The following is a 13,663-nucleotide window of genomic DNA, read 5'->3' on the forward strand; positions in this document are numbered from 1 at the left end:
GGACCATCCGTATGTTAACGTTGTACCCTACCAATCTGTCGATCTGCTGACAATTTAAAAAAAAACCTCATACATTCCATACATAACATCATGACAAGAGTAAAAAAAGGAGGCAGTTAGTTTAACAAGGCACAGAGTTTGTTCACGTTAGCTTTTTCAGTTTAGTTTCAGTTCAGGTTGTCCAGAACAGAGATATTAGACGTACTAGTACTACTACATGTATTTCACGTTAATAATGACCTGAGGCTATATATAGCAGGCACCCACCGCCAAAATCAATTACGGGAGCACTTTTTTCAATGGCCGCGGCCTGTCATGTTGTTCGTACCAGAACATAGACCATGATGGGCCCATGATCATGTCACATGCGTTCTTACACAGGTCAAGGTTGCATCGTTCCTAAGAACCATTTCACATGATTCTCTCAGGCCCTGAAAATTTTAAACAGTAAAATTCTTACACACGGACGGGGGTCATTGGTGGAAATACTAATTTGCTACCAAATGTCGCCTGTCTTGTCCTTTATTCTGTTGTCAAAACAAGTAACAAAGCAAAGCTTTCTGTAAAACTTACCAAAATTGCAAGGCGGCGCTCCAGAATGTGCCAGCTGTAACGTGTGCTCCACCATTTCGCTGGGACCGTTGTGTTTAATAGCTTGGTATATCCAGCTTCGTTTAGCTTTGAACCGTATCCCAATTAGGCCACTGGTCCCTATCCGTACCCTGTATGCTACGCTTGTGAGGCCTGGAAGGAAACATTTGTACATCGCTCGTGACGCTGCAGGGACAATCGACTGGCGTCACCACTGTGGCCAAGAGGTAGCTTCATGTAGCTGCAGCCCCCCTCCCCACAGACACACACGTAACATTACACACATGATGAAAGGCGAGGGCGATCTATGGTCATGTGCAGCCTCCTTGGTTCCTGTCATACACTGATACGTGCATCATGACCAACAGAACTCAGGTATATTGTCAGATCAAGGGCATATGTATAAGGCCACCATTTGCCTTATGGCTGCATTCTGGATCTTCCTTGGAGAGAGATCCAGTCGTTTTAACAGCAGACAGACCTGGAAGAGAGGAAGATATGTGCTTGCTGGTATCGTCCCAAAGGCAAAGTCTGACGAACTGAGACAACAGAAAGCCCGTTACTTCGGGCACTGCCTTCCAACATTTAACAACGACAGACAAGGTACGTATTAAACTTCCGATGTTCAGACCCCGAGTATATCAGCTGACATCCACGACGATTTAACGTTTGGTTTGTCTTCTCTCGCCACGTGTATGTAACGTTTTTCTAATTATATCCAATGTATCCTATGACTAAGAGCCACGATCCCTGTTGTTACTCAACTTACTGCACATACTGTTGCGCTGCAAGTACTAGTATGTACTAAGGTGGGGTTTCGCGGAAAATATGTTAATCAGGATCATAGGTCACCAATGAGCCAGCCGCTCCGGCCAATGACAATCGTTCGCGCCAAAAACAACTTCGCCGCGCATTTGACCAGTTTCACAACAGACTCCGCACTAGCTCCTACCATATCATAACATAAGTCTTTGCTAACTATTACTTTAAAGATGCTTACCTGTAACTCAGCAGGCACCAAGGACGTCGCGGCGGGACCCACGACCGGTCCTGCTGACCCGGAAGAGCTGAAACGCCGGCGGATCGAAGAAGAAAAGTCCTCGGACCAGGAGACACCCGCTCCCGCCAATTTACCGGCCGAGGTTTCCAGCCGCCCAGCTCAAAAACATGACGAATATCAGTACCTAGACTTGGTTCGGCACATCCTGGACTGTGGGCAGAGGAAGGACGACCGCACTGGCACCGGGACTTTGTCTGTTTTTGGTGCCCAGTGTCGCTACAGCCTTAGAGGTAAGTAATGTGGGGAGGGGGGCAAGGGATAATTTGTTTACATTAAAAAAATTACTTATTCTAACCCTTTTTCCAGCAGTATTAAATTTTGTTGAAGTTTTACCTCTAAATATATTATGTACATTTGGGCTTCTTGTGATAGTTCTAAGTAGCCGTGCTTGTTTTCTGTGCACGTTGGAAATCCAGAAGTCAGCAACAGATGTAATATAAATGCCAAAAAATCTTCTATGTTAGTTAACACCTGGAAATCATCATCCTAAGACAAAACTGGATGGTATCATATGTACAGTACACTACTGTGCTGGAACCCTTAGGCCTTTTGGAGCATTTTTCATTTTTGTGATGACCCATTTTTGTGAAGAAGAAGAGAAGAGGATCCCTCCAGTTTGAATTCATGACACAGAGACTTGGTTCCTATGTAACACCATTGAGGTTTAAAATCTTGGCACACTGCTGTACGACAGGATTGTTTTACTACCTACATGATATCACTCACTTTTCCAGTCCAAATGGTATTTCTTCCATCTCCACAGGGCAGTTTCCCTTGCTGACCACGAAGCGTGTGTTTTGGAGGGGGGTAGCTGAGGAGCTCTTGTGGTTTGTCAGGGGCTCTACAAATGGCACAGAACTTTCTGACAAAAACGTGCACATCTGGGACGCCAATGGCTCACGTGACTTCCTGGACAAGCGTGGACTGAGCCACTATGAGGAGGGAGACCTCGGCCCTGTGTACGGCTTCCAGTGGAGGCACTTTGGTGCAGAATACAAGGATAGGCACACTGGTAACATATTTGTTTCATCACAGTAAGGTCACCAAATTTCAAAATCTCCATAGAGCTCCATAGATATTTTTTACATGGAAATGTAGAGCACATCACATTGAACACCTTCAGGAGTGTCATTAAAAGTCGTTTTTCTAATCCATTCCTACTTAAAACTGCACAATTTCACTTCCTCATGGTAATTGTGAATTATTTAGTCAAAATGAGGGGAGTTATAAAGCCCACCACTTTGAGTCCTGTCTTCATCTTGTGGAGAAAAATTGTCTTTGTTAAATACTGAAACCTTTTGTCCATCACTGTCCATCCTAGACTACACAGGCCAGGGTGTGGACCAGCTGGCCCAGGTCATCCACACCATCAAGACTGACCCTGACAACAGGCGCATCATCATGTCTGCATGGAACCCTCCAGGTGAGGCCAAATAGACCACACTTGATCACACATTTAACTGTTTGTTTTTTTTTTGGTTTTTTTTTCACACATTTAACCACTTAGTAGGCTAGGGTTTAGGGCTGACCATCAAAGGAAAGTGTAAGAACTGAAGGAAAGTGTAGGAACCAACATTCCATCAACTTTGGACATCAGGAGTCAGGTTCTGTTGTTTGCAGTAGCTCTTACCTGTCTTTCCACTAATATGGTCTAACTCTTTCCACCAGATCTGCCTAAGATGGCGTTGCCACCCTGCCACGCCTTTGTCCAGTTCTATGTATGTAACGGAGAACTGTCGTGTCAGCTGTACCAGCGCTCGGGAGACACGGGACTCGGCGTACCCTTCAACATCGCCAGCTACTCTCTCCTCACCTACATGATCACCCACATCACAGGACTCAAGGTCTGATATCATGTAGATTATATAATTTGTTGGGAAAGTAACAGTTGATTAATAAGTCTAACAGTTACTGGTAGTCCTGGAAATGTTCACATTGCTTTTATATTCATGGTGACCTTTTCACTGGAAAGTCATTGTAAAATCAGTGATCTTGATTATAGATTTCACTTACTTTCCATCTCTTACTTTCCATGTCTCTCTTTGAGCAAATTAAATGAAAGCTGTTGCCCTTGCCTTGGCTCAAGGTCATCTACAGACTTCTTTTACATTTGTTTCCCTCCAGCCTGGGGACTTTGTCCACACCCTGGGAGATGCACATGTCTATGTCAATCATGTTGATGCCCTTAAAGAGCAGGTGGGTTTTACCTGTACCTGTCTTTTCAGCATTTCTTGTTTGGATGCATTGTCCCAAGCATCCTCTAACTTTATAGGATATAGTAAGAATCCTTTGCAAGTTGTTGAAGGGAAGATAGATTTTTAAGAAGCAGTTCCTTCCATAAAGTTAAAGGAAACTGCAAGTACATGTACTTATAAATTGCTTTCCAGTGTTCACTTTTCACTCATTCACATAATACAAATGTAATTGGGACTATTGTATACCGGTAATTATATTTATCAATGTTTCTAATGTATGCACCTCTAGCAGTTTTTTTATAGAAGAATAAACCTTTTTTACATAGCAAAATCAAAAGAAATTTGTTGTTAACTGTGTATACTTTCTCTCAGACTTAATACATGTGGTAAAGGTTACTCTACCATGTTAACTCACTATTGTCTTCCCCACAGTTAAAGAGGGAGCCACGCCCCTTCCCCACCCTCAACATCAAACGTCAAGTGGAGAACATTGACGACTTCAAGATGGAGGATTTTGAAATTGTTGGCTACAAGCCACACCCAAAGATAAGCATGGAGATGGCTGTGTGAAGCAAGTTTAGATCAGGGACTTTGGCTAGGCTGTATTTCTTACCTTTTGTATCAAGTACTTTGTGCTGTGTTGTCTTTGATATGTTCAGAGCCAGGAGCCAGATACACAGCAAATTGTAACAATTAGATAGGGAATTAACATGATGTGTTTGACATACATGACATCAACAACAATGCACCATTGCACAAAAACACACTTCTATTTAGTCTCACCAATGATTATTGTTATCAAACAAGGAGGGTGAATTTTATTATATTTACGTCTATGCGTAGAAATGAATGCTAACACTTGCATATTAAATGTGTAATAGAAAGTTATTTTATAAAGCGAAATAGAAACTTGTTTATAGAAACTTACTTACTAGTACTACCGGTATGTATAATACAATAGTAGAAATTGGTCCTCTTGTAACTGCATTACACAAAGTCAGTGTATATGTATATTATTTAGAAACCAGTGTAGAAAAATGTTGTCTTCTTCATATGGCATATTGTATATTTAAAAAGATATGATAGACATTTTGAAAATATGTGAGCCTAATATCACCAGTGTATGTTACTTAATACTTCTTCTTAGATGATGTTCTTGAACAGCCATGTGCCAGCCATTTTGTAAGTATGTTTTTGCATTAAAAAGAAAAAAGAGAAATGGTTGTACATCAGGAGTGATGTATATTTTTATGTAGTATGGTATTGCGTGTAAAGATTGTATGACGGGTTGTTGACAGAGACATTTCCTCTTAGCCTGGGTGCCATCCGATTTGTAACGGAAAAACAATGACAAAAATTGATTTATTTCGAGGTTGCTGTTTACAAATCAGATGGCACCCAGGTTAATTTCCTCTCTTGACTGGTGAAAATGAGTACCTAGCTTCTTCTAGGAACGTCCTCTATTGATCGTTAAGCTGGAGGTCTCATGTTTGAGGAGAGCCACACCTAAGAACTCAGGACACTTACGAAAATGGAGTAGTGGTCCTTCCTGATGGTTCAACCCTTATAGTCTGGTCTCTAGCTGGGTTGACATCTTGAAAAGGAAATAGTAACCTCTATGTCAATCCCTCTGCAAATGTGTTAAAATGGGCAAATCTAGTACCGTAGTACATGTCAATAAGTAAGAACATTGTACTTGCTGTTACATTTTGCATATTATACCCACGTGTCAAAAAGTACTGTCTAGCTGAAGGAGTTCGACTATCCTGAGGTTTTATTTTAAGCATTTGCAATGATGGGTGTTTGGTATATCGAGCGCTCAATGATAGCAACAAGCTATGCACAATTACTATGCAGCTCGATAGTTGGTCGCTAGGGGGCAAACCGCGCACAATTTTTGCATACATTTTTGGAGGTAGATGGGTAACGTTACGTGTGACAAAAGTAAAAAGGCAGTCATCCAGCCATAATGAAAGGCTTATATTTTTATTGAAACGAAAGAAATGTCGTTTTAGGTTCTTCGATTTAATATGTCCAAAGTAAGGAGGGAAGAATACAAAAGTTATAATGCAGGCGATCATTTGTCAATGATTTGTCTCCAATAGACCCTCGGGACTAATATGGCAAAAAATGTAATTGGATAAAGTAGGTCAAATAAGACATAATTTGTCAGAGGGTGTGACCGACCCCGATTTACCCTTTTTAATTTCATGTATGCAAGTATTCAACCACGTAGTCTGGTGATGACTAAGAGAAGTGAGGGGTAAAGTTTGTCCGAAGTTGGAGGAAAGTTTCATGTTGAATAAGTTTTGATATTGAAATCTTACACAACGGTGAGTGAATAGCACTGATGGCTCAGGATTCACGGGAATTTCTAGTAAGTGCTTGTAAATGATATAGCTTCACTCTCTTTACCCCATGCCCACGTAAAGGCTGAACCGAGGAGTACAATAAATACATAACCCTGATATGCTTTTATGTGTAAACTCTACTTGAAGGAACGCCCATATGTGCGTTTCCCATACTGGAATTAAAAAGGGAGAGAATAATATAGTCCCTAGAGCATTGAATCAAAAGTTGAAGCAAATTGATCTGTTCTGTAGTAAACAAAGGCATTCACAAATTGAAGAAAGGACGTCGACCCCTGTAATTAGCATGTTTTGGCGCATCTTATTCATGACGTACAATTATCTATCATTATCGTTCAACGTCCTCGACTTAAGCTTTCAGCTTACTGAGTTTGAAGTAGCAGTAAAATCACCAGAATTTCACGCGCTGAATGATTTATTCATCATTTATTTGATGTGCTTAATTTTCTTTTGACAACTGAGAGTGGGTTTCCATCTCGCGCCATTGTATTTAGAGTGCATGTAATGTACACCGACCCGTTGCCAGGGACGACGGACGCTTTGCTTTCAAGCGGTGAAACCGGATGAGCGAGGGGTTGGACAGGTGGGCAGGCAGGCAGGAGAGAAGGAACACAGACCGTCTGAGTCAACAAGGCTCCGGGCTGCACCACAGCTCGTTCTATTGCAGCTTTCTTCTCTATAACCCAAGACTTACAACATCGAAAGGCTGTTGTGGCCGTTTCTAGGGAGTTTGGTGCGTGGGAGAGTGCTGATATCGGCTCCTACAGGTGAGAACAAAGGTGGGTTCTGAGCACCTTTCCCAACGTTCACACACCGTGACTGGTGCATTAGGATTGTTGTGTTGTCAAGTAAATCAGACATTGTCCAACCGCTGGTCTGTTGTCTTAGTATAGATCACACCTCATATTCTCCCGAAGCGCTCCATGGGTAATGTACATTTGTACAAGCCTAGCTTCTGAGCTTCAAGACGAAAACATCGCTTGCCCATCGCCTCGATACGGCATGTTACTCCTACCAAGGAAAACAAACTTCAAATTCCTCTTCAGCCACCACCATGTTAGAGATTGTGGATTTTGCACCGTCTAATTGTTCGCGCTCAAACGACTGGAATGGTAGGATGGTCTCTCTGAGTTGGAAACAATAAGCAGAAGATTACCGGGACGCACTCCGTAAAGCCTGTACAGTGCTCCAGGTCACAGGTAATCTTGCATGGCAACAATTTTTAACGACTGGTGTCTACAAGGGTCATCTTTATTTACCTTAGAATCTGGTCTTATGTGTTTCCATGTAAAGCGTACTTTTGGCCGTCTTTGCCGAAAACTAACGTCATGATGACAAGTTAAGTGTTTGTTATTTCTGGAAGATTCTGAACAAAACTAACAAGTGATGTGAAACTCTCCACATATTAACAGCTAAGTTGCCAAAACACATTAAGACAACAAAGTTTACATAGTGACAGGCGTCATTTCACTTTCGCTGATCTCCTATAATACCACGTAAGTTACGAGGACTTTGCGTTAAACCATGGCAAAGAGGACTGCATGTGTCATCGGACGTGCAAATTGGTTTGACTTGTGAGGTAATACAATATATTATCGAGAATACCGTTGGGTAAATTTTTGATGTGAATTTTGAGCAGCTAACATACATGTAAGAGCAGAACGTCCCCATTCCTTTCATCTCATGCGTTTACATTTTGACTGGTAACGTTGCATGAAAGCTTAACAAAACCCCTCACTCGTGAAATGTGCTAGTTAACAGTCTTTATAGTGAACTTCTTTTATATCTTCACATGTGAGATGTTGGCTGGTTTATACATTTGTACTTAAATCATTACAACTACTACCACGACCATATACCTCCGGCAATGAATGTAAACAAATTGCATGTAGATTCACCGGTGCGAAGAATGCACAATACGTTCTGCAATGCTACACCTATTTACCAACGCGAATGGTATTGTCACTCCGGCTGGTACGATGTCAAGAACGCACGGTATGGAGCCACGGTTCACTGCGGGGTGTGGTTCGTTTCAACAAGGGGAGGGCCAGGCATTGTTCCTCCCCTCGTCATAGAGTTCCCGCGGCCAGGTTTGACATATCATGTAAGCTGCAGGGTATGTTTGGGGGCACAATTGACTAGTGTTATGTGAGAGATGCTCATTCAACACCGTTATAGAAAATATTTCATTGGTTAGATATAGTGATATGACCAAAAGGAAAGTGATACGCCAATTTTAGCGAGCTATTCTATAAGTCAGAATCTGGTCGATTCCAGGTGTTAACTTCGCGCTATTTCAGTTGACTGGCATGACCATAACAACGCCGCGGGTACTATGTTCCATGGGCACACGTCCGTCTGTGACTAGAGGTTGCTATGTACTTTCACGGGGGAGTGGCGAAAGTTTTCTAAGCATTCTGCAGAGTGAAATATATGACATCAAATATTCTATCGACTCCTTTGACGAACTGTTCACCCACCACCACCGGTGTTCGGTGTCATCGTATTGATTTGTACCCTTAATTGCCCGAACTACTCTTATAGGTGATTACGATTCCAGGGTTTATTTTCTGGCGGACTTTATTCCCATCGCGTAGTCACTGGACAACACTGGAGTGTTTGTTAAGGTCCAACAGGCGGCGCTGTGTTATCTACCTGCCGTTTGCTTTCCTCTACCGTAAAGTGACATGGATCGATTGGCGGGAAATCCACACTAGCTTTGTATACTCTCCTGGATCCGTCACGTTACAAAATGTGCACATGCCTGTGTTGTAGCGACGGGAAGGGGGAGGATAGCACGTAACATTTGTGTCGCGGCCATTTCTGAGCGGGTAGAGTGACATGGCGATGTTTAGACAACCTACTCTGTACCCCGGGCCCTTACATTGACAGCAGCTCACCGGGGGTCACCTGTCACAGGTACGAAGGTGTGAATAAGGGTGGGTGACATTATCGTGCGACATGTTTGCTTAATCTGACGACTGATACACTCCGTTTGTGTTCGTGCAGAATCTGAGACGGACCAGACATGGCGGGATTGATGAACAACGACTTCTCGACGCTTTGGTCGCCAGCACAAACTTCACCAGACAATGTACAACTGACACGAGTCGTCTTCTAGGGGATGCTTTGACCTCTGGATCCAAGATGGCGGCCTCCGGAGGTGTCGAATACAAGCCTAAATCTAAGTCGTTCGACTATCAGATGTGCAAGAAGGTGGCTGAACTGACGCAGGTTGTACACATGTTGTTCACACGCTGCCATCAGAGAGAAGTGGAGATAGACGCACTGAAACATGCGTACGAAGAAGAAATTACCGCGGTTATTGAGGACGCCAAGGCCCGGATAGCCAGACTAGAACAGGCCTTGGACATCATGAAACGGCGCGACGCTTCCGACGCCAACAGGGAGGCCAGCAAAGTCAGAGAGGAGCTTTTGAAACAATTAAAAGAGCAAGAAGAGGCATATGAAAAGAAACTCAAGGAACGTGACTCAGAAATAGAGGACGAGAAAATGGAAAACTCGAGATTATCAGCTCTTTTGAAACAATCTGAGACCGAATTGGCCAAGTTACGGGAAGGAAAAACAAACGAGAGTTCTGCAAGAAGTAAGGAGCTGGAAGACCTGAAATCGGAAATCGCTCAACTATCAGACCTAAAAAGTGAATTAACTAGAAATCTCGAAGGCAGCGAGGCCATTATCGGAGACTTAAGCAAGCAATTGGAGGCAATAGTTGAAGAGCACACAACGCGGACAAAAGAGTTAGAGGACGTGAAAGAAAGCCTTTTGGAAACACAGCAAATAAAGGACAAGCTGTACACAAAGAACAAGCAGTTGGAAAAGGAGATTGAAAGACTGAGAAGTCAGGGTAAGCGGGTGACACGGGAGAGCACCAGTGCCCAGGGGACTGGCCGCTCGGACACTGCCCAGTCTGTCCGCAGGCCGGACACCTCACATTCCGTCAAAAGACCGGACACATCACAGTCCACTAGGTCAACCTGTTCACCATCCAGGGTCACTTTCTGGGTAAGTCATAAAAGTGATGTTGTATACGTTTTGGAGTGGCTATGTCAGTACAACGGAGTATATCAAAATAAACCTTGTCGGGAGCTTTATATGATGTTTTTAAAATAAAGTTTGTTTTTTTTGCACCAGGCTATGTTGGATACAATATGGAATGCGTTCAGATATTCAATATCCAACCCCATCAAATGTCAAGAAGAAAAAAAACCAATACAGACAATAAGCATAATAATCATGTTTGAATCCCGCTCACTAGTGAACAATATACATATTCTATAAAACTGTTATGGTGCAGAGGTCTTAATTTGTAAATGTATGCTTTGCTATTACGTATATACATACATTTCCCGTAAGAAAATCTTTTGTATGTGGATCAAACTCAGTGGATCGACGATTACTATATATTGATTATTATCTTTCTCTTTGACTGAGCTTTTCAGGGTTTGGTGTTAGTTTGCTGAATTGCGAATAATTTACACATTTAGTTTCCTAAGTTGCAGGCCAGTTAAGATACATTTCATCTTCCATCAATATAGTAGATACCGTAGTTGATACACTGTAGTACCTGTGTCATATTCCGATGTTCGGCATCACATGGTTGTTCTCTTTTCGCCCCTCAGGACCAGCGATGTGAGGTTGACCGACTGAGGGACGAAGTGGAAAGATATCGGCTCGAACTCATCAACAGGGAGGGGAATTTTAACCGAACGTTCTCGGAGTTCCAGCCGGTGTACGTGGATCCCCGCTCCGCTGGCCGACTCCGCAGCGACTCGCCAGCAACCCTCAGGATTCGGAGTTCTCATCAGAGGAGGGACCAGGTAAAAGCCCTGTCACACATTCAGGACCTTCCCACGACTTTGCTCCCGAAAAAAAGGTCGTCGCGATCGCTTAGCCTGGAATCCTGTTCGCGGTCCTTTGACCGCATCCCGACTTTGAGTATCTCTCTTTCTTAAGGGCGCTCTGTCCTGGCAAATCACAATATCAATATTGTGGCCTGAGAAAAGTGTGAATCACTCATTCATTTCTATATCCTTTATTTTTCAGCGGCAGAACGGATACCATGACAGGCCCAACACGGTTCACAGCAGCCAGCGCCTGCCGTTTTTCTCCCTGCAGCCTGAGGACCAGAACGGCAACGCCGCCTCGCGGAGTTATCCGGGACTGTCCCAAATCAGACATCAAGTAGCCGCGCCAAAGACGAGACCGCTTGGCTATAAACTTCTTACGGGCAAAGTCATCAGCGACGTTATGACGACGGACTGAATTGGAGAAAGTGATCTTCTGATGTATTGACAGATCATATTACACACCCCTACGTATATTAGTATCAATTTCCGAACTGTATTTCTGTATTTATGATGTGAAACGTGCTGGTGAATTCTACATAGAAAATATTCAGTTCTTAATTTATGGTTCATGAGGTGAGCGATTGTAAGAAACAGTTGATCGCATCAGTTTTGAGCGTGAGAGGAGCGACCCCTAGCGTTTGAGGTATACACTGCATTGCTGCATGCGGTTTGGCGTGCAATAAAATTCTTTGTTTAATGGTATAGTGCATATTTATTCAGTAGTGTGGAAGTCAAAGTAGGAGGTACCTTTAGGAGCAAAAAAAACGGAAGTGTCGAAAGTTACAAGTAGAAAGCACGACATATTTACAAATGGAAATGACGTTATGTCATTACTTTTTCCTCGTGCGTATGTTATGAATAACGTTATGTGTATATGCATACCGTCCATTAATCACTTTTTGTAATACGACGCCATTCTTTCTGCTGATTAATACTTACTTGAAAATACAAAAACATGTCTTTGTATCTATATTCGTCCCCGGCTCTCCCGGAAAGTATCATCGATGGACTATATAAGCACGTATAACCAATATTAACCAAGGATTATGTAATGATTTCCATTTGACATGAGTATAAGCCTTCACTGCTATGAGCAAGGAGGTATCTGACAAGTGACCCGACAACAGGGGTGATTTTTACTGTTCAAGCCGACTCAAGCGGTAATAATGATATTGATTCACACGGTGTATTACACCGTGTGAATCAATATCATTATTACCGCTTGAGTCGGCTTGATAGCTCTGACATTCGGGATTGTCAGATACAGATTGGAGATGAGAAAACGGGGCGTTCTGAGTGTCAGTCTGTTCCATGTTTGCATTATCATTGACTAGTAAGTGATGTTCTGAAGTGGACCGTATTCAAATATGATTGACCTTTGACAATTTTTGAATACTAGTAACCGTAGTGGAACCAACGATCGGCCCCTCTCGTGGCTTGACAGGACGCAGCTGGGTTTTTTTTCGTGAGGGGCATCACGGTGAGGGGTGGGGATCAGTTCCCACACCATAGTTCTAGTGTCGCAAGATGATTGTTATTCGAACGTTCAGTAGAGGGAGTCACCATTACTATTATCGAGAAGCGCGCTAAGCTGTACTTTAAACTTAGATCGCATGAGGTCGCTCCTGCGTCGTGACGTCAACGTTTACCTTGACCAGAAGAAGGACAGCAATGATTCACGTATCCAGCCGGCAGTTTACTGCATAGCAACAGCCGCGACGGGTTTGAAACTAGATCGCCCCAGCCTTCAAGTCCGTATTGATTGGAACGTTAACCTTCATCGTCGACGAAGTACTACTAGTAATCAAAACTAACTTTTCGTAACACTGCTGGAATTGTGCCTGGCGTTATCAGGAAGGTCAGACAGACATTGGCAGTGTTGTTATGTGATGATGGTATCGATTGAGTTCCGAGCACTCCTCAATCTTCTCCCAGTCAGCATCTCTAGCCGACTGTTGAGAGAATGTAGGCTCCGAATGTAGTTCGCCGCGTCTCAGTAGCTAGCGTGACAACTCGCAATTTCGGGCAGACGGAGATTCGCAGAGTGGTGAAAATAGCGCCGCGTACTTCTCAATAAGCCGAGTTGCAGAGCGTCTAGCTGTGTATGGGCATGAACACCTTTCTGTTATACTATTACTTATACAGCCAATATTGAACCTACTACTTTGCAGCTTTTAGCAGTAGCTATCTAGCTCCAATATCATGGCAAGGTCATACGAAGGTTGTCACATAATACATAATTGTTTGTTAATGCAGCAGAGTAAATGGGACTCAAAACGACTCTTCAACATCTTGCAAGCACAATGCGAGTGAAGTGAAATGTGTAATTATAATCACTAGTCTGTGTTGAAATGGCTGACGTGTCTGGTGTTTTTGTGACACTTGAGCAGACATCGCGTGGATACAAAATGTATGGGTATGACGTCTTTACAAACAGCTCACAGGACTGAGGTTTAGGGAATAAAAAAACTCAATGTGCTGTGTTTGGTATATCATTTAACCTGAAAGTATATTTATAGACGGAGGACAATGATGAGGTAAAGTCAGGTCCAGTTTCATAGAGCGCGGGGGGGGGGG

At 43.0% G+C, this 13,663-nt stretch overlaps 2 protein-coding genes across 5 annotated transcripts; both read left to right on the forward strand.

Moving 5' to 3' along the window:
• Positions 1 to 1,488: 1,488 nt before the first annotated feature.
• LOC109469856 (thymidylate synthase-like) lies at positions 1,489 to 4,794 on the forward strand. The gene is made up of 6 exons (XM_019768602.1): positions 1,489 to 1,881; positions 2,415 to 2,663; positions 2,973 to 3,074; positions 3,320 to 3,495; positions 3,776 to 3,847; positions 4,279 to 4,794. The coding sequence occupies exons 1-6, from the start codon at positions 1,584 to 1,586 to the stop codon at positions 4,414 to 4,416; spliced, it is 1,035 nt and encodes a 344-aa protein (XP_019624161.1). The 5' UTR covers positions 1,489 to 1,583; the 3' UTR covers positions 4,417 to 4,794.
• A 1,986-nt stretch (positions 4,795 to 6,780) lies between these two features.
• Positions 6,781 to 11,788, forward strand: LOC109469865 (protein FAM184A-like). 4 transcript variants are annotated; one of them, XM_019768619.1, is made up of 4 exons: positions 6,781 to 6,994; positions 9,225 to 10,241; positions 10,859 to 11,056; positions 11,283 to 11,788. In XM_019768619.1, exons 2-4 carry the CDS (start codon positions 9,363 to 9,365, stop codon positions 11,499 to 11,501), a joined length of 1,296 nt encoding a protein of 431 aa, XP_019624178.1. In that variant the 5' UTR covers positions 6,781 to 6,994; positions 9,225 to 9,362; the 3' UTR covers positions 11,502 to 11,788. The 4 variants fall into 4 exon arrangements, with proteins under 4 accessions (XP_019624178.1, XP_019624179.1, XP_019624181.1 ...); XM_019768620.1 differs by having other exon boundaries at positions 6,781 to 6,982; XM_019768622.1 differs by lacking the exon at positions 6,781 to 6,994 and adding an exon at positions 7,117 to 7,414.
• Positions 11,789 to 13,663: the final 1,875 nt, after the last annotated feature.

The sequence above is a fragment of the Branchiostoma belcheri genome, unplaced genomic scaffold (genome assembly GCF_001625305.1).
Source record: "Branchiostoma belcheri isolate BF01 breed outbred unplaced genomic scaffold, Haploidv18h27 scaffold21, whole genome shotgun sequence".
Taxonomy (NCBI): domain Eukaryota; kingdom Metazoa; phylum Chordata; class Leptocardii; order Amphioxiformes; family Branchiostomatidae; genus Branchiostoma; species Branchiostoma belcheri.